The following is a 21915-nucleotide window of genomic DNA, read 5'->3' as shown; positions in this document are numbered from 1 at the left end:
TTCGCTACAAGAACTACTGGCCGGCAGGTGTGGCCGTGCGGTTCTAGGCGCTTCAGTCTGGAACCGCGTGACCGCTACGGTCGCAGGTTCGAATCCTGCCTCAGGCATGGATGTGTGTGATGTCCTTAGGTTAGTTAGGTTTAAGTAGTTCTAAGTTCTAGGGGACTGATGACCACAGATGTTAAGTCCCACAGTACTCAGAGCCGTTTGAACCATTTTTTGAACTACTGCAATACAGCGAGCGCCAATACTGCCAGCTAAATAAAAGATTTTGGCTACTGAAGGCACTAACTACTGATAGGCATAGTTAGCAAATGAAAGATTTTGATAGAGAACAAACAATGTATTTACCTTAATAGTGTTCAAAAGTCATAATATACAGGGTGTCCCAGCTATCTTGTCCACCCAAAATATCTCTGGAACAGTAACAGCTATTGGAAAACGACTTTCACCGGTATCAATGTAGGGCTGAGGCCCATGAATGTACATATTTGGAAACATTCCAAAAGAACGCATATGTGTTTTTTAACACAAACTTATGTTTTTTTAAATGGACCTCCTATATTTTTTCTTCAGCAATCCATAGCATGACAAAGCACATACACAATGGCGTTGATTGCATCGCAATATTCCCATTACATCCCGAGATATTAAGACGCGAAGTTGACGCTTGAAACACCCGACATGCGCTGCTAGCGCACGTCCTGAGGCTCAGGCGTGAACCCCATGCTGCCCGTAATCGCAGCAGATCGTATTATTCGTTTCGGACCTCTTGATTAGTATGGAGGTGTGATTACGCATGTCAATCACATCGCGATTACGGGCAGCATGGACTTCACGCCTGAGCCCCAGGACGTGCGCTAGCAGCGCATGTCCGTTGTTTCAAGCGTCAACTTCACGTCTTAATATCTCGGGATGTAATGAGAATATTGCGATGCAATCAACGCCAGCATGCTATGGACTGCTGAAGAAAAAATATAGGTGGTCTATTTAAAAAAAACATAAGTTTGTGTTAAAAAAATCACACATGCTTTCGTTTTAGAATGTTTCCAAATATGTACATTCATAGGCCCCAGCCCTACATTGATACCGGTGAAAGTCGTTTTCCAATAGCTGTTATTGTTCCAGAGATATTTTGGGTGGACAAGATAGCTGGGGCACCCTGTATATACATCAGTTCTTCACATCCAGTCTTACAAATTTACTGTCTCTGTCCAGATCATCCGCTCTCCAAACTCCGCCATCTCACTGCTCACATCCACCACTGCTGGCGGCTCACCTCCAACTGTGTAGTGCTACGTGCTGTTAACAGCCAACTGCCCAACACTACAATAGCGTATATTACAACAATGCCAACCAGCCACAGACTGCACACAGCACATGCAGTGATTTTCATACAGAGCGCAACGTAGTGTTACCAGTATAAAAACCTAAACAGCCTACTTACATAGCCCCCATGCTCCCCACAAAAAATTTTACAAATCGTTTTGGGCAGTGGCCAATACAGATTTGAATAAAATGTTCATAGTTACAATAACAAAGATATCAAACGCACACACTTATTGATATAATGTTGGTCAAAAGCTAAAATTGACTCACAGTCCATAAAAGTCCTGATCATTCATCACAGTATTAATTAAAATTTCATGCACAAAGTCTGGGCAGTAAAAGAAAATCCACACAGAAGTAGTGGATTTCCATGCAGTCTTGAAGAAGTAGTGTTGTCCTTCCAACAAAAAGATAATTCTGACTCTTGACATGCAGACAGGTAATGGTCTACAACAGAGCAAACTTACAGCTAAGTCAGTCGAAGTTTTGAAGAATACTGGTAGGTAGGTCATCACAGAGCAGACCCACTGTAGTCCTGGTAGAGATTACAGTATTGATGAGCCACCAGAGGTGCAGACCCACTGCAGTCCTTGTAGAGATAATGGTATTGATGGGCCATCAAAGGTGCAGACCCACTGCAGTCCTTGTAGCGATGGCCAGCAGCCATCTGTTGCGACTGTGCATGTGCACAATCACCATCGAAGAGTCTTGCAGATTACATAGCAAGTTCATAAACCACCACTTGTACACTCACAAAGTTTTGGAATTGTCCTTAGAACCAGCAATGCTGTTAACCAGTCCCTTGCTGAATTATCAACACACTTGCAGATACTAACAATCCCAACTTCTCATCTATTGTGCATATACTATGACCAATGGAAACGTGTGCAGTGAAATGTAACTTAATTTGAAGAACTGGTGTCTATACGATTATAAATTTACAGCAGAAGAATACAATTACAAAGGTACAAAATACATAATTAAAGAACATAATACAGGTAACATTTGTAGTGATACAGGCTTTACAAAAGAATAGAAATAAACATGTACATCAGTGTTACAGTAATTATGACATAAATAGATAAAATAATGAGAACAGTTTTCGAAACATTAATTTCACACATGAGCATTAAAACAAAACAGAATATGTAATGTCTAATCATCTTTACAAAGTAAATAACATATTATAAATGCAAATTATATTTGAGAATAACAGTATTCCTCATCATAGTGAATGTAGCTGAGTATTAGAAAAATTTTACAACGTAAGTCTTATCAGATAAACACATAAAGACAGGAAAAACACAAATACATATGGTACACAGACACATAGTGTAATAACACAAAAGGATAGGACAGGGTTTGTTTTCAGTGTGATGTTGGGTACTGCAGTCCAACCCAAAACGTCATTTCATAGATGTTTCCTCTCATTTCACTTTTTTTTAAATACTTTGTCAATGCATTTCCTCCAATTCATCACAACTCATTCTCTTATATAGCCTAACCCCCCTCTTAAGCTAACTTAAATCTACTGAGCTCAGATGCTAAACTAAGGGATGAGGCAATGAACAATTAACACAAACAGCAATGACCAAAAAATGCAAATTGGCAAAGCAAACAGCAGTAAATCTAAATTAGCAATGCAAATGCAACATTACAACTAATATAAGGAAGTGTGCAGCAAATAAGAAAAATAAATCAGTAGTAAAACTGGCTTAACAGAGTAATAAAAAGTGAAATTCAGTAGCACTCTGCCTGGCAAACAACAGCAGCAAATGCTACAACTCATACCTAAACATGACAAAGCTCAAGCAGAAAAAATATTACAGTAAAATGGCCATGTTTAATACCTATGTCACACCTTAACACTAGAGTGATGCATCACATTAACTTACTCCAGCAGACAAGTTACCAAATCGTTAAAAAATTATTTATGCAGTTCCTGTGAAGGGAAATGCCTATTTATGCTCTCTTTTCTAAGAAAGTACATCATTAACGTATTCTTTACTGGGTCTGTAGACAGAAAATAGTGATATTAGTACATCTATTATATTTTATTTTATCAAATGCTGCAGTGCAGCTAGAAACTAGATATTAAACAAATTGAGCAATCTCTCAACTGGAAAGACAATTAATGTAAAATGTTTCTCATCATTTCATTATGCATTTTAGTAAATATAAATTAAGAGCGTGTCCTATTTGCGATGCTTTCTACAAAAAAATGTCAATAGTGAGGATAATGGTCTTTTTTTCCACCTAAAGGCTTTTTCTCCAGGTAGATGGCACAGCTGGGCACCCACAATGCATTACGTGAAGGTCACTTAACATTATTACCGAAATATTTATGACAGCAGTGACAATCTCATATAAAAAAATTTCACAGGTTGAGAATTTGCATTACAAATGTGTAGAAACAGAATCCTACAAAAATATAGCAGTGTCCAAAAAATATTCGTCATTGTGATACATTCACGTATTTACACACATTTCATAACTCTTAAAATACGATTCTTGGTTTGCAACATCCTTTTTCTCAAATCAGCATCCCTAATCACTACTCATTATTCCTTACCTTATTACACATGTACATATTTATATTCATCAACACCTCTTCAATATCCCATCATAATAAATACATAGCATAATCAGATTCCTCATATAGCATCATCTCATTGATCATAAACATACCTCAGAAGCATAATACTCATCGTCGTCGTAATAATATCATAACACCTCAGTCAAATCTAAAAAACATCGTAGCTCTCTGCAATAATCTCAAAACGTAAAAAAATTCTCCACGCATTTCAATAGTGTCATCTAACTCAAACGTACTTTAAAAATCATGATCTCATACCAAATACATCATTCAAAGCTCTCATAGTATCACAATGGTAACGAAAAACTGAGAAGAGTTCACAAAGTACAGACAAAATACAATTTCATAAGTGTGAAGTCATCCAACTGTGTAATTGCGTAAACATGTCACTGACATAGTAAAAAAAATGTTTGTCTCTCTCAGCTAAATGATCAGATAACTATGTAATTCTGTGTTAGAGAAATATGGTGCCGATGTGTAAAGTTGTATAAGCAAATACCATATTAGCTAGGGCTCCTTGTGTTTGCCACACACATGGTACACAAAGTAAGCGTGTACCCCCCTGAGGATTAATGTAATTATACCCTCAGGTGTTACAGATTACAGAAATGGAATGAAATGTATCACGGAAAACTTTCTTTGTAATTCAAAAATCTTTAAAAATAAATGTTTTAAGTACAAAATTAATCACTCAAATACGTGTACTGCCGCGCTAAATTGTGCGTCTAGCTGTAACATAATCTCTGTCATTACTTGAGGGTAAAAAATGTGCTAAGTGTCGTAATTATCGTCGTCTGTAAACAAAGTTCTGTGGAAGTCAATGTACTTACCTTATAATAAACAAAAGCGAAATGCTATGCGTATAGATATCTTAGTTATTACGCTTATAGCCGTGATGAAGTAAGTACTGTACAGTAACGTGTTGTTGTGCTACGAAAAGGGCTGCCTCGTTGTAGCTATACCGCAAAGTTACTACTAAAACATGTTTTACTTTCCAGAATAATACAGAAAAACTGTGCAGATACAAAACAGACACACCGCAAAAGCAACAATGTAAATTGTGTCACACATTAGTAGCGTCGTGATATAATCGTGTAGCTGTCAAATAAACTAATCACTGTGTCATCTGGCATCTCTCAGAAAGCACTTTAAATCCATAATGTATTTTCAAGTAAACCAAAACGTTTCAGTAAAATCTCATTAGCAGTAATGGTTTATGTTCTAAGTATGTAAGCCGTATATTCGTTAGGTAATCTTGCAACTAACAAGCAAGAATGTAGACACACAATAACACTGTGTCGTCTGTTAACTATAACAATGCATTCGTAATTACTATCTAAATATGTTCCCTAGGTTCTAGACTGGATAGTTAACATCAAAACATTGTTGCATGTTAACAGTTTTCTAAGGGTGACAAAGCGTACTAGTAACGTGAAATGAAAAATTTTATAGCGAAGACTAAGTTAAAAAGCAGATTATCTTTCAATAAACGGTTTTACATGTGAAATGTGGTGCAATCCTTTACTCTTCCTAGTAAGCAGAGGTTCAACTTGAAAGCAATTGTCATGTGGTATATGTCGGTAAGGAATGCTAAAATTTTTCTCAAGGTTAGCGTCTATGTTTATTTTTGTCTGAGCCAGCCGGCGCACGTGGTTGCCTGCGGTGCAAGTCATTGACTGCCTCTTTGTTGGCGCGCGTCGTTATTGGGATTTGAAGGTCTAACTTCTACAAATTCACCTTTTCGAGATGCCCCTGCCCTGTTTGAATCCCGCCATTTCTGATGCAATTCAGGTCTGACGTTACGATTATATTGTCTGTCGTCATGTCGGTAGATTCCATAATTTCTTTCTTGTCAGTCACGTGGTGGAGAATTTCTCCAGGAATCGTAACTACACGGTGGACCATTGCGTCTAAAATTATTCTGTCTCCCTTGATAATAATTATTTTGGTTCCCATATTGTCTGTTTCTCTGATTGTCTCCGTGATAGTCACTACTGCGGAGAGGTGATCTTTCCCTGTAATTATTACTACTCTGCCAACGGTTGTCTTACTGGTGGTGTCTGTTTTGGTCACGATTTGTGTTGTGAAAATAGCCTTGTCATGTCCAGTTATTCTTTCATCGCGGAATTGTGACGGATGTGACCTGTAATTGTTGTGCTCCTGTTTTCACGTTCCGCGATTGTCAGTGTCAATTTCCAATTCTTGTAACAGTCCCTGAAAAGCTTCAATGTCGTCTTTGCAACGTCCTGCCAAAATATGTCGTAAATGTTCAGGCAATTTGATTAAGCAAATACGGATGAGTTCTGAGGGGCAGTATGGGTTTGAAAGATACTGATTCTTCAGCAACATATCTTCGAAATATTTGACAAGACTAGAAAATTCCGATTGTTCGAAATGTTTCATCATTATGATGCTATGCTTTACTCGGTCTTGTGTAGCTTGAGACCAATATGCTGAGAGGAAGGCATGATAAAATTCTCCTTCACTGTCACAATCGTGAATGACCGATCGCATTCTTAAAGCTGGTTCATTCTCTGAGTAGCCACACATAAATTCTAACCTGTGCTCCAATGACCAGTTGGGAGGAAAACAATGAGAGAATTGATGAAGCCATGCTTGTGGATGAATGTCGTTGCCAGAATTCTTAAATATTTTGAATTTACGTGTAGTAATGAACACCTCATAGTCAAAACATCATGTCGGCGAGTCGCATATCGGTCATTGTTACTTCGTTTCGGCGGCTCAATCTCAAAATTCAGTGCACCTCGCCAATTTATTTCATAATTTCCGAAATGCCCTGTGTTATTATTTTGTGACTTTTCCGTATTTCTAAGTCCCTCTTTCCGTGTTGGAGCGCGAGTCTCCACTGAAGTATGTAATTCTTGTATTACCTGTATCAACCGATCTTGTACTTCCCGGATTTCTCTTTTGTACTTTGTATTGATTTGATTTTGATTTTGATTTTGTTTGAATTTTCTAATTTGTTCATACTCTTCTGTGTCAGTGAAGGCTACGGGTCTTGTCATTCATATCATCACCTACCTTTGTGGATAAGTTGGTGAACTGATCCTGAAGTTCGGCTACTTTCTCCGCTAGTGAACTTATTTCCTCAGTGTGTTTTTCGGAACCAAGTTTCAGCATGTCCATTTGTGTTGAAATCGAATCTACTGTGTCCTTTAAGTTTTCCTGAGTTCTTGCAAGTTGCGTAACCGAATCGGTGGATGCAACTGAGTCCATTTTAGCTTGGAAGGTGTCGTGATTTTCATGAACAATAGTTTGAGGTTCTTTTGTGGCTGCTTCGTGACTCTGTAATGCATTTTCATGACGTGAAAAAATAGGTTGGAAATGCTCAAAAATTTGTGTTTTAAAGTCATTACAGACTTTTTGACATTTCGATTCGATTTTAATTAACTCAGCAGTTAAACCTTCACGTGTTGGTTCAAGCGTGGTGTCTAACTTTTTGAAGCTGTTGCTGTGACTGTTTTTGATTTTGTTCCATTGCGTCTAACTGTTGCTGTGTTTGTCTCTGGTGTTATTTCATTGTGTCTAACTGTTTAGTGAGCTCGGGCATTACTGAAGAACGCACGGTGTGGAGTAATGTAAAGTTTCCCACACTGGCTGAAGCAGATGCTGGTGCACCTAGCATTGCCAGTAGACGGCGGGTGAGGTGCTGAGGCTAGCTGCGAGGAAGACAGTTACACCAGTGCACGATAGGTACGGAAAGCAGAGCCATTCTGGCCCCCAGCAAGTCATTTCAGTTAATACATATTTGCTAATAACAGCCACTTACTACAGACATTAGGAGAAGCCTATTGGCCATACGCACTTCCTTACCACAATATTAGACGCAAGAAAGCAGTTAAAACTGATGGGGTGTTCCATTTCTTCAGGTGGCGGTGTTTTCGTAAATAAACAGATCGTAAGGGCATCCAAGAACATTATTTCAAGTAATACAGCTCCTCGCTTTCATCGCATAGAATTTAAGGCATGTATAATTGCACTTTCCAGGGAATCCTATGACGTTGATATTGATTCGATGAGAAACATAAAGACAGCTCTGCGGCAAAACAGGTAGGAGGAAACCCCACGTGACGACCCACTAAAATAATCCATGGACGGTTTGTATTATTTACCGTAAATCCCGGACGGTAAAAAACGGCCAGCCATACTGCACGCGTCAAGGCCGTCCTCTACGTACTTAAGTAAAATGACACATTTCTGAAGGTTTAGTAAAAAATGGAGGGGGGGGGGGGGGGCTGATATGTTCCTTACACAGTCCCGGTGCAGGTCCTTCCACTTTTTAGTGCACTGAAGCTTTTCACAGTATTTTTGTAAGACAGTTTAAAACCATCATTTCGATAATTTTGAAATATATTTAAATATTTTGTACCGCTGCCGATAGTGTCGTGACGCATAATGAATTCCATCCATCGTACGAGCCGTTCCCGTTCCACGGCGTGTCCTCAAGCGAGATGTTACAACCGGCAGCAGAGGAGCGGCGCACGGCGCACGAACTCTTTCCGGGAACGTGACCCTCGGCAAGACGAACAGCTTTGGTAGCAGGAACTCTGCTGCCAGCACCAGCGACGTTGCACAAGACGCAGTTTTCCTTTCGGAGAACTGTCGGCTTCTCTGCAGTTGTACCGACGAAGTTGGTGAATCAATTCCGAGATCGCGCGCCACAAGTTTTTAGAGATGCAGTTAAGCGGAATACAACTTACTTCGTACTGCGACGAACAAGGCTTCGGAGCATCTTTCTTCACCACTGTGCATAAACGCTAATTGTGTATAATCACGAGAACAGTTGCCCTCGAAAATTGATCAGGGAGTATGGCAACGTTGCGAACTACCGGATGTGCTGTCTAATTTAAAACAGAGACTAAGACCATCTTCTGCAGACATGCAAGACAAAAAATAACACTTAACTTTCAAAACAAGAAGTTTCTTCATCTGTAAGAGAAGATGATATGTGTGAACGGGATCATTTAAGGATTCACTGGAATACCATCGCGAATGCAGGAAATATTAAATTCTGTTGGAGTGGACCAAATCAACGAATGATTGAAGAGATAATAAAACAATAATGGGTAACGTATTCTCAGAGATGCATAATCCAGTTTCACCGAAATGAATGAAGTGGCAAACATTAACAATTCTGGAATGAGATTTTCACTCTGCAGCGAGGTGTGCACTGATATGAAACTTCCTGGCAGATTAAAACTGTGTGCCGGACCGAGACTCTAACTCGGGACCTTTGCCTTTCGCAGGCAAGGGCTCTACCATCTGAGCTACCCAAGCACGACTCACGCCCCGTCCTCACAGCTTTACTTCTGCCAGTACCTCGTCTCCTACTTTCCAAACTTTACAGAAGCTCTCCAGCGAACCTTGCAGAACCAGCACTTCTGGAAGAAAGAAAAAGGCAAAGGTCCCGAGTTCGAGTCTCCATCCAGCACACAGTTTTAATCTCCCAGGAAGTTTCATTAACAATTCTAAATTAACGGTGCAGTTTTGAGGACATCCTACAGTACTGCTTTATATTAATCTGTTTTCGCCTCTCAATGTCACCATAGACTTGGGCTATCGTCGCAAAGAGGATACATTATTGGTGAAAAACATTGGAAAACATATTACTCATCGACGATGAGGTTCACAGAGTAAATGTGATATTACACAGAATAGTAGTAAGGAAACTGAAAATGTTAAATCAGCGAAAGATAGCCTGTGCATGTGATAAAACTACATAATAGCCTATATAATAACTGAAATGAAATTGACAGTCTTAAGAGGATAAAATTAATACAAGAGTTCTGAAGAATAGCTTGAAGAGGAAATATACACGGAGAGTGACACAGACACAGACACAGAATAAAAATTATAATTGTGAATTATAACAGGGAATACATAAACTAAATTCTATATCAGTGATACATATAAGTCCTCTTAGTGTAGGGAACATGTACATTCTATAAAACAGAATGTATGGAGCACACACAGTCACTGTGAAATAAATAGAGGGATTAACAGAGGAACAGAATGGGAGAATTGTGACGGTTAAGTGAAGTTCAGAAAAGGGAAGTATTGAGAAGTTATTTAATATTAAATCTGGGTGTTTACTGATTTCCAGGCATTCCAGAAAATTGTCGTTGAGTTTTTCTTTTTTTTTCCAATTGGAAGACGTTGGACTGTGACTTACAGGTGTGGCTTTCATTCAGTACATGTTCAGCGGATGTGGAGCCAAAATTTTACAAACTACAGCTGTTTTCATGTTCAGTCAAACTAGCTGCCACGTCTCCTCTGCCTTGCTGACCAATATAAAACTTATTACAGTCAGAACAAGTAATTTTCTATAGCCCACTATTGGCTGGTAATAGAGCCTTAATCTTTGATGTTGAAAATACACTGGGCACAAACTTTGTGTTCCTTGCAGTGCAAGAAATCCTTTTGTTTCACAAGCAGCAACATGCCAGTGTCTTGGCTACCTTCTGTAATCGTACAATTGAGCTTATGCCGGAAATCAATCGCCAAGCAAACTCTGATCTAGTCAGTAAGTTAGTTAATAAAAATTTGTGCAGCTGACGACTGATTATTTCGATTCTTAAAACATGCTTCACAGCTGCTGATTGACAGCCATGAATAAAATTTTGCAGTACATCATATACATATCTGAACCAGTACTTAGTACTTGCACCTTAAGGTTCTGCATTCAATACACTTCGAAGACTTTTGCATCATTGTTTCAGAAGTGGACTAAGAGGTCCCTCATAACTAAGCCGTCTAACTGTTTACAAAAAGTACCTTGCCACTGGAAATAGTTTTGTGTTAAGCACGTCTCAGTGTCTAGTCTTAAGTCATTCATTTCTGCTGGAGTGAGATAAGATCTGTACATAAACTCTGTTAGACACGCATTACTCTACTGATATGTTTGAAAACAAACTACAATCACAATATGCAAGGGTACTAACTTAGCTCTCTGTGTGATGGGTAGCTCTTTTATTTACAGGGTCCACTGAGTTTGAAATACCAAGCTTTGGTTTGAATTTTGTCGTTCTTTTAATTAAAAGGTCCAGTTTGCTTGTCAGTTGGTAGGATGGAGCTGCGAATGAGGATACAACGGGATGGATCCAGCTACACCTTGCTTACGAAGTTTTGAGAACCAATACAATCTAGGATACAATGGGTTCATGTTAGTTGATACCTCTTCCTCAAGATCAGAAAATTTACTTTCACAAGAATTACACATTTAACGTCACAATATTGTGAAAAGGGAAGTTCATACTCACCATATAGCGGAGAGGCTGAGCCGCAGATACGCACAACAAAAAGACTGTCACAAATAATAGCTTTCGGCCAGTAAGGACTTGGTCAGAATTAGACGGCAAACGCACACACATACACCCACTCACGTAAACGCAACAGACACACACTTTTGCAAAACAATCACGCTTGTTCAAAGCCACAATAGTGTCGCTCACTGCTTTTGTAGCAATCACATAATTTCTTTTTAAAAATCTTGAGGGTGTTGATGTCGATAGTCTGTGTGTGGTGTTACTCTGATAGTTTGCTTTTCTTTCCGGCATTACTGTGCGAGATGGCGCAATGATTAGCATATTGAAGTTGCATTCAGAAGGACGAAGGTTCAGATACCTGTCGGACTACCCAGATTTAGGTTCTCCGTGATGATTTCTCTAAGTCACTTAAGGCAAATGCCTGGCAGAGGGTTGAATGAACCACATTCAAGCTGTCTCTCTATAGTTCCACTCTCGAACGGCACGCGGGAAAAACGAGCACTTAAATTTTTCTTTGCGAGCCCTGATTTCTCTAATTTTATCGTGATGATCATTTCTCCCTATGTAGGTGGGTGCCAACAGAATGTTTTCGCAATCGGAGGAGAAAACTGGTGATTGAAATTTTATGAGAAGATCCCGTCGCAACGAAAAACGCCTTTGTTTTAATGATTGACACTCCAATTCACGTATCATGTCTCTGACACTATCTCCCCTATTTCGCGATAATACAAAATCAGCTGCCCTTCTTTGTACTTCGTCGATGTCATCCGTCAGTCCCACCTGATGCGGATCCCACACTGCACAGCAATACTCCAGAATAGGGCAGACAAGCGTGGTGTAAGCAGTCTCTTTAGTAGACCTGTTGCACCTTCTAAGTGTTCTGCCAATGAATCGCAGTCTTTGGTTTGCTCTACCCACAATATTATCTATGTGATCGTTCCAATTTTGGTTATATGTAACTGTAATCCCTAAGTATTTAGTTGAATTTGCAGCCTTCAGATTTGTGTGACTTATCGCATAATCGAAATTTAGCTGATTTTTTTTTAGTACTCATGTGAATAACTTCACACTTTTCCTTATTCAGGGTCAATTGCCACTTTTCGCACCATACAGATATCTTATCTAAATCATTTTGCAAGTCATTTTGATCATCTGATGACTTAACAAGACGGTAAATGACAGCATCGTCTGCAGTCAATCTAAGACGGCTACTCAGATCGTCTCATATGTCGTTAATATAGATCAGGAACAATAGAGGGCCTATAACACTTCCTTGGGGAACGCCGGATATTACTTCTGTTTTACTCGATGACTTTCCGTCTATTACTACGAACTGTGACCTTTCTGACAGGAAATCACGAATCCAGTGGCACCTGAGGCGATACTCCGTAGGCACGCAGTTTGGTTAGAAGACGCTTATGAGGAACGGTGTCGAAAGCCTTCTGGAAATCTAAAAATATGGAATCAATTTGGCATCCCCTGTCGATAGCACTTATTACTTCATGAGTATAAAGAGCTAGTTGTTTCACAAGGACGATATTTTCTGAAACCGTGCTGGCTGTGTGTCAATGAATCGTTTTCTTCGAGGTACTCCTTAATCTGAGTTTGTGCTCAGTCTCTAATGAGGTCATTAACAACTCAATGTTTTTCAGTAGTGTCCTTAGCTATAGCTTATTCAATATCTATCTACTTTACACGATGGAAGATGGAAAGGATCATACCGAAGACATATCACGAGTATACTTCGTTCATTTGTCGAAAAGACTAGGTTTTACAGGTTACTGACATGTTATTAAAACTATTGTCTGCAGTCTGGGGTTAGGGGTACACTCACATTACTTATCCTATCTAATTTTCTGTTCTGTCGCAATAATACATTTTGTAAGAGCAGTCACACGTTGACGCACTTAACTATCGAGAACATCAAACTCATGCACTCAGCAAAGATGTATAGAAACGTGAACCATTTTTACACGAATACTCCCGTTGTCACGAACACTCTGTCACTTCATTTTTTCCCTTTATCCACGTACATACAGAGATCGCAGTGGCTTTGTTTGCTGCGGTGAATGTTGCTCTTAGCTTCGTGGTGACATAGTATCGCGAAATTTCAGGTTGTACGCTGTTTAAGCCAAGTGTGTTGTTTTGACACTGCGTTTTGTTTCAGTAGTCTGCTGTAAAAGTAATAATTCATAGTTACTTATTATGAACTTAGTTATGGCACTGTAGTGGTCCCGTAGCTGTTGGCTGCCGTTATTTAAACGTTTTCTTGATGGTGCTACCTGATGGTAGTTAACTGTTGAACCTTCTGTGAACACAGGAATCACATTTTTCAGTTAACAGTAGTGCAAAGGAACACATCTGTGAACTTTACTAGGCCACTTTACAAACTGACCTCAGCTGAGGCGCTAGTCGGTGGTGAAGATTTAACAATACCACCAGTAATTTCTTCTCACTAAAAAAGGTCGAAAGTAGAGCAGCAGCATGCTGTTGGTGGTCATTTGTAAGTCCAGAATTTTTTCATTCTCCTGTTTCTGGTGAATGAGTTGTTGGACGAGGACTGCAAAATGAGAACAATAAAAGAAACCACTAGCAAACTGACGACGGTAAAGAGTGAAAACGAAATTCAGTAGATAAGATAGTAAGAAAGGGTGGATGCAACATAGTTTTGCGAAAACAGGCGATTACGTGAAAAGCTAGTGAGAACAGGATGTGTGATTAGTATAAGAAAATGCTTTGCTGCCAATCTCGTCTCATACATGCACTGCTCACGCAGAAGCAAAAGGCAACAGCGTCCATACGCCAGCGACTTACTTGTATAGCACAAGAGCGAATAACCACAGGATAGAGAAAGAAGTCGCAGGGTGCAACGTCAGGAAAGCGTAAGAAGCGGGAGGGGTGGGGGAGTAAAATTTGGTAGCCCAAAGAAGCAATATGTGTGATTCTGTCCTATCCGGTGGACAGTTTCTCGCAGCGTTCAGTTCCGGCAGCCTCCCGTGATCGCGTCACAAGATTTTGGCACCGTTGTGCGCTTCTATGACGCCTTGTCTCTTACGAGCATAATGTGTTGACACCAGACCATGGTAGTTGTCGCCTTGCCTGCTGATGGCTGGGTCTTCACCTTTGCCAGACCGCGTGTTACCAGTTCGATTTCTTCCTTTGTCTCGGGATCATAATATTCCTAACACTTGTCCGTGAAGATGGAGCGGCTAAAAGACATTCATCTTGGCTGTCTTCATCTTGGCAGATTTCCTCTGGTGTCTCAGCTCGGCGGGCTCTTACAACAGTTGTGTGCAATAGCGGAACCAGAGGACAACGACCTTGACAGAGAACAGAATCTAGAGCAACTGTTGAAAAATAATCCACGACTAATTTTTCACTTTTCCCACTTTCGCCTCGGTTAAGATTCGCCGATCTTTGAGCGCTAGCATATCGACTTGTAATTCCCGGTTTTTCACAGAGGGGTGGTTTGACACTTCATTCTTCGTCATTCAGATTTTTAAGTACACACTGGTACTGCCTGCTTCACCTGTGTCATATGATGGTGCTTTGGTGCCCTATACTTCGAACATATCAGCATGGATTGTTGCAGCGGTTTGAATTACCGCAGAGTAAGAACTGCACTTTATCAGTGGAATAGAGTAATTTGTTTTGGCCCCTCTTGTGGCTTGCTACAGTACTGTGGCGCCGGGACATATACCGTGTGCAAAAACTGCAAACATGTACGTCAAAAAAAAAAAAATCAAATAAATTGAAGGTGGATCTGGAGATAGGAAAGGGAAGGAAAGGAGCTGATGATATCAGCTGCATCCGGACTTTGTGCGGAATCAGCGGCGACGAATGGAAATGTGTGTCGGGCCAGGTCTCGATCCTGGGATCTCCTGATTACTAGGCACTTATGTCAACCACTGCGCCATCCGGATACAATGTTTATCGCAAATGCGCATATGATCTCTGCACGCTCCCCGCCTGACTCATATTCCCATCTAGCGCCACCCATCCACAGTTCCCGCCCATGTCGTCTAACCTCGCTAATCTTAGATTCCTGCTGGGAGTCGAACGATACTCTGCATCCGCACTGAAGGTCGTGGGTTCATTGCCCGCCGAAGTGAATCAGTTATATAAATGCTTGGTGTCTGTTCTTTCGGACATCTTTGGGAGAACTGATACTAGGCATTCACATAAAACAATAAAATAATCATCTGCATCTACTTTCATTGTCGACGTGATAATTAAAACTTTGATTGCCATTTATATATCATTTTATGGATGCCTTGAAACACCATGATGTGAAATTGGATGTAAGTGACATGTATGATAGAACTGAGCCGCATTTAACAAAAATGAAACTGTGAAATACACATTCAGATGCTCGAAGAACACAAAATTAACTGGGTGATCATTATATTACACGTGTAAGTCTAGCTCGGTTTCTTTTCCTTATACCGTCGTGTCTCGCATTTTTTAAAATATTAGAGCGATAACAGTCATTCCCATTTCTAGCAGGTCACTATGATACCGGTTCGGTGACTTAGCGAAGTAATGAAAAACAGGAATGACCGTAACTATTTCGCATTTAAATCAAGGTAGGTGAAGAGGCCATCAACTAATTTTGCCTTCTTGCACTGTTGCAGGATGGCGCAGCCGCAGCAGTACGCCGCAGTGCCGCAGGCAGCAGCAGGTAAGAGCCACCACTGAAGCCCGGTATATCCCTATCTCTCTGTGTACAGAGCGAGACTAGTCCGGCCCCGTATCCCTCTGCATACAGAGCGCGCGCTAGGAGCTCGCCACGCCCAGCCGACGCTTCACGTGACACCCAGCGCTACGTCACGGTGACCTAATTTAAGGCGCGTAGCCCGTGACGTCAGCCGCGTCCTCGATGCAGTCGGGGAACCAGTCAGCCAGCGTCACGACCTGACTGCGAGACTGCAAAGCTTTGCGCTTCCTCGCGGACTAGCAGTGTGGGCTAATACTCGTGCATTGTGCATATGATGGAAGCTAAAAAGCGGGCAAACGCTTCTACTGTCTTAAAGCACCAGAAGTTTAGATTTGCGCAAAGGAGTAATTTTTTCCCGTCTTGCTAGTCTCCCACGTTTCCTGTACTGACCACGACAGGTTACCGATATCCATACAGTACCTTTAGATTGCTGTTGTCTTCTGTAAGAGAACTGGCTCGATACTACTGCAACCTACATGCATTTGAAAAACCCTGCAGACTGCAGTCAAGTCTCGATCTCCCTGTACAACTTCTACACCCCCCCCCCCCCCCCCCCCACACACACACACACACACACTTCCCTCCTTTACCAAATCTACTTCTTGAAGCTCACGTTCTGTTATATCAATCTACCTTTCTTGTTGTTGTCAAGCTGTACATAAGGCTCTTTAGTCCACGGTTCAACACAAACCTGTTCTTTGCTTATCCGCTCCATCCATCTACTCTCCAACATCCTTCTGTGGCATGACACCTGCAAAGGTCCGCAGCTCGTGGTCCAGTGGCTAGCGTTGCTGCCTCTGCATCACGGGGTCATGGATGCGATTCCCGGCCGCGTTGTGGATTTTCTATGCCCGGGGACTTGGTGTTTTTGTTGTCCTCATCATTTCATCACCACCATCATCATTTATGACAGTGGCTAGATTGGACTGTGAAAAAAATTGGTCTGTGCACAAATTGGGACTTTGTACGGGCGCTGAGCCGGCCGGGGTGGCCAAGTGGTTCTAGGCACTACAGTCTGGAACTGCGTGACCGCCTCGGGCATGGATGTGTATGATGTCCTTAGGTTAGTTAGGTTTAAGTAGTTCTAAGTTGTTGGGGACTGATGACCTCAGAAGTTAAGTCCCATAGTGCTCAGGGCCATTTGCACCATTTTTGAACAGGCGCTGACAACCACACGAGCGCCCCACAACCAAAACATCAACACTTGCAAAGATTTACTCTTCTCTGGTCCAAACTGTTTATCCTCAACATTTTACATCCGTATAACTCTACACTCCAGGCAAATGCTTTCAGAAAAAAAATCTCCTAACGACTAAATTTATATCCCGTGTTACCAAATTCAGACTGACAAGAGTAAGAAAGGCTTCAGCCAAGCCTTTCTTGCCATTTCCGGTCTGCATTTTATATTCTCTTCACTTTTGTCATCCTCCGTTAGTTTGCTAACCAAACAATAAAATGCGTCTACTTCTAGTCTCTCATTTTCTAATCTGATTTTATCAGCATCAAATGGTTTACGCTGGCAGTAGAACGATCGCAGCACCAAGGAGGAGTTCTGACATAAACGAAAGATGTCTATTCAAATTTCTCTCCAGTCGCGTAAGAGGATGCAAATCAGGCTTGCGTTAAGTACACGCTGCAATGGTCCCGAGCGGTAGTTACCTTTGAGATTGGACAGAAGGTCATTGTTAGTTGCTAATTCCATTACCGACACCTCCCTGAGTTTGAATGCGGTCGTGTAATCGGGCTGCAACATTGCAGAAAGACTAGGTAGGAATGCAGCTACGTATGACATTGTTGCCAACACTGGTCACAAGAATGTACGGTTGCAAGACGACTGGGCTCCGGACGGCCTTGTGGCACTACGGAGAGGGAAGACCGTTGTATTCGGCATACGACTGTGCCCCACAGTACTGTATCTGCAGCAACAATCTGAGCAGCAGTTGAAACAACGGACTGTTACAAATCGGCTACATCAAGGACAGATCCGAGCCAGACACCCTGCAGCGTGCATTCCGCTGAATCCAAACCACCGCCATTTGCGACTTGTGAAACGCTATCAAGCGAGAGCTCATTGAAGAGCGGAATGGAGGGCTGGTGTGTTTTCTGATGAAATCTAGTTCTGCCTCAGTGCCAGTGGTGGTCGTGTGTTGGCTAAGAGGAGGCCAATTGAGGACCTGCAACCAACCTGTCTGCGAGCTAGAAATAACGGACCTACACCTAGAATTACGGTCTAGGGTGCGATTTGGTTTGACAGCTACAGCATTCCCGTCGTTACCCCACGCTCCCTGACTGCAAGTTTGTATGTCAGTCTAGTGATTCGACCTGGTGTGCTGCCATTCATGAACAGCATTCCAGGGACTCTTTTCCAAGACGATAACGCTCGTCCACATGCTGCCGACGTATCCCAACACGCTCTCCAAAGTGTCACGTTGCCTTGACTTGCTCCGTCACCAGATCTGTGTCCAATCGAGCACACATGGGACATCATCGCACGACAACTCCAGCATCATACACAAACAGCATCAACCGTTCCTGTATTGACTAAGTGCAACAGGCATGGAACTCCATCCAACGAACTGCCTTCCAGCACCTGTACAAAACAATGCATTAACGTTTGCATGCTTGCATTGAACAGTCTGGCGGTTATACGGGTTATTTATGTGCCAGAATTTCACAATTGCAATGGCTTATCTCGCGCTTACATTAACTTTGATCTTACAATGTTAATCACTTAAATACAGGGTGACCAAAAAGTCAGTATAAATTTGAAAACTGAATAAATCACGGAATACTGTAGCTAGAGAGGTACAAATTGACACACATGCTTGGAATGACATGGGGTTTTATTAGCGCCAAAAAAAAAAAAAAAAAAAATCGGACCGGAATAGCAATAATAGCATAACAAAGTAATACAAAGTGAAGATGATGTTCTTTACAGGAAATGCTTAATATGTCCACCATCATTCCTCAACAATAGCTGTAGTCGCGGAATAATGTTATGAACAGCACTGTAAAGCACGTCCGGAGCTATGGTGAGGCATTGGCGTCGGATGTTGTCTCTCAGCATCCCTAGAGATGTCGGTCGATGACGATACACTTGCGTCCTCAGGTAACCCCAAAGCCACTAATCGCTCAGACTGAAGTCTGGGGACCTGAGAGGCCAAGCGTAACGAAAGTGGCGGCTGAGTACACGAACGTCACCAAACGACGCGCGCAAGAGACCTTTCACGCGTATAGCAATATGTGGTTTTTTTTGTAATAAAACCTCGTGTCATTCCAAGCATGTGTGGAAATTTTTACCTCTCTATCTACATTATTCTGTGGTTTATTAAGTTTTCAAATTTATACTGACTTTTTTATCACTCGGTATGTTACTTAGACAAATGTATTCCCGAAATTTGATTACTCTAAATTATTTTTTGGTGTTGTGATTTTTTGCCATCATTGTAATTCGACTACGCCACATTATCCGTGTTTCGCTTTTGTTGACCACCTTCTTACAAGGTTTTCCGTGTTCTTACAGAATCGCTCCAGGCAAATACCGAGATGGTTCCTTTGAAAGGGCACGGCCAACTTCCTTCCCTACCCTTCACTAATCCAATGGCACCGATGACCTTGTGTTTGGTCCCCTCCTCCGTATCAGGCAACCAACCAACTTTCTTGTGACTTCTTTCGTTCGACTAATCTTCCGTGTCTTTTGCCTGACCTAATAGGATTATATCACCGTCATGAATTAAAGTACTTATTTTGTCTCACTGAAAACATGTCCGAAAGAACAGATACCATCTTCGTATATATACAGTTAAGGCTCACCGGTCATTTGACCATCTTCTGTGTGGATGCACACACATTGACGGACTCTTACGGGAATCAGTAAAGCCGCGAGCAAAGAGTGTAATGGGCAGGGCCACTACGAAAGTTGGGAATGTGGGTCTCACGGAAGGCGTGCCAGAGATAAGTCCTTGCAGTCCCACTATCCTCTGTGTCCTTGGTGGCTCAGATGAATCTGTGTAGCTGGTCCCGGCGGAGGTTCGAGTCCTCCCTCGGGCATGGATGTGTGTGTGTGTGTGCGTGTGTGTCTGTCCTTAGCATAATTTAGGTTAAGTAGTGTGTAAGCTTAGGGACTGATGACCTTAGCAGTTAAGTCCCATACGATTTCACACACATTTGAACATTTTTTTTAAGTTCACCCAAAGTCAATCAGCACATTCCTCAGGGGGCCCTCAACATTTAAATTTCTCAGTTGTTCCGTCCACTTTATTCTTGACCCCATCCATACTTTTATTACCTTTACTATACGTCTACAGTCAAAAAAATTTTTGTCATCAAACTACGGGTTTCGGTCTATAATGACCATCTTCAGATCTGAAGCAAAATACGGGAAAAACACAAATACACTAGCAGACTGTCTACAGTTTAAAACATAAATAGAACATAATTAAAAGTATTACTGACATACATGTTCATTTGTGCGCTTTAAATACACTCCTGGAAATGGAAAAAAGAACACATTGACACCGGTGTGTCAGACCCACCATACTTGCTCCGGACACTGCGAGACGGCTGTACAAGCAATGATCACACGCACGGCACAGCGAACACACCAGGAACCGCGGTGTTGGCCGTCGAATGGCGCTAGCTGCGCAGCATTTGTGCACCGCCGACGTCAGTGTCAGCCAGTTTACCGTGGCATACGGAGCTCCATCGCAGTCTTTAACACTGGTAGCATGCCGCGACAGCGTCGACGTGAACCGTATGTGCAGTTGACGGACTTTGAGCGAGGGCGTATAGTGGGCATGCGGGAGGCCGGGTGGACGTACCGCCGAATTGCTCAACACGTGGGGCGTGAGGTCTCCACAGTACATCGATGTTGTCGCCAGTGGTCGGCGGAAGGTGCACGTGCCCGTCGACCTGGGACCTGACCGCAGCGACGCACGGATGCACGCCAAGACCGTAGGATCCTACGCAGTGCCGTATGGGATCGCACCGCCACTTCCCAGCAAATTAGAGACACTGTTGCTCCTGGGGTATCGGCGAGGACCATTCGCAACCGTCTCCATGAAGCTTTGCTACGGTCCCGCACACCGTTAGGCCGTCTTCCGCTCACGCCCCAACATCGTGCAGCCCGCCTCCAGTGGTGTCGCGACAGGCGTGAATGGAGGGACGAATGGAGACGTGTCGTCTTCAGCGATGAGAGTCGCTTCTGCCTTGGTGCCAATGATGGTCGTATGCGTGTTTGGCGCCGTGCAGGTGAGCGCCACAATCAGGACTGCATACGACCGAGGCACACAGGGCCAACACTCGGCATCATGGTGTGGGGAGCGATCTCCTACACTGGCCGTACACCTCTGGTGATCGTCGAGGGGACACTGAATAGTGCACGGTACATCCAAACCGTCATCGAACCCATCGTTCTACCATTCCTAGACCGGCAAGGGAACTTGCTGTTCCAACAGGACAATGCACGTCCGCATGTATCCCGTGCCACCCAACGTGCTCTAGAAGGTGTAAGTCAACTACCCTGGCCAGCTATATCTCCGGATCTGTCCTCCATTGAGCATGTTTGGGACTGGATGAAGCGTCGTCTCACGCGGTCTGCACGTCCAGCACGAACGCTGGTCCAACTGAGGCGCCAGGTGGAAATGGCATGGCAAGCCGTTCCACAGGACTACATCCAGCATCTCTACGATCGTCTCCATGGGAGAATAGCAGCCTGCATTGCTGCGAAAGGTGGATATACACTGTACTAGTGCCGACATTGTGCATGCTCTGTTGCTTGTGTCTATGTGCCTGTGGTTCTGTCAGTGTGATCATGTGATGTATCTGACCCCAGGAATGTGTCAATAAAGTTTCCCCTTCCTGGGACAATGAATTCACGGTGTTCTTATTTCAATTTCCAGAAGTGCATATACTTGTCAACTTTCCTAATAGTAAAGTCAAGATAGTTAATGGAGCTCTAATTTTCAACTTCAGTAGTAAGTTATTTT

At 42.3% G+C, this 21915-nt stretch overlaps 1 protein-coding gene across 2 annotated transcripts in view; it reads left to right on the top strand.

Annotated features, from left to right (window-relative positions):
• LOC126365964 (lipopolysaccharide-induced tumor necrosis factor-alpha factor homolog) overlaps window positions 1-21915 on the top strand; it is a 175115-nt gene that overhangs the window by 82831 nt on the left and 70369 nt on the right. For both annotated transcript variants that reach the window (XM_050008770.1, XM_050008763.1), the window contains exon 2: window positions 15846-15892. In XM_050008770.1, coding sequence (XP_049864727.1) covers window positions 15847-15892 — 46 coding nt within the window. In that variant the 5' untranslated portion in view covers window position 15846. The remainder of the gene's footprint in view (window positions 1-15845; window positions 15893-21915) is intronic.

The sequence above is a fragment of the Schistocerca gregaria genome, chromosome 1 (assembly GCF_023897955.1).
Source record: "Schistocerca gregaria isolate iqSchGreg1 chromosome 1, iqSchGreg1.2, whole genome shotgun sequence".
NCBI lineage: Eukaryota > Metazoa > Arthropoda > Insecta > Orthoptera > Acrididae > Schistocerca > Schistocerca gregaria.
Note: the sequence above shows the minus strand (reverse complement) of the source record. Positions and strands in the feature narration are given on the sequence as shown.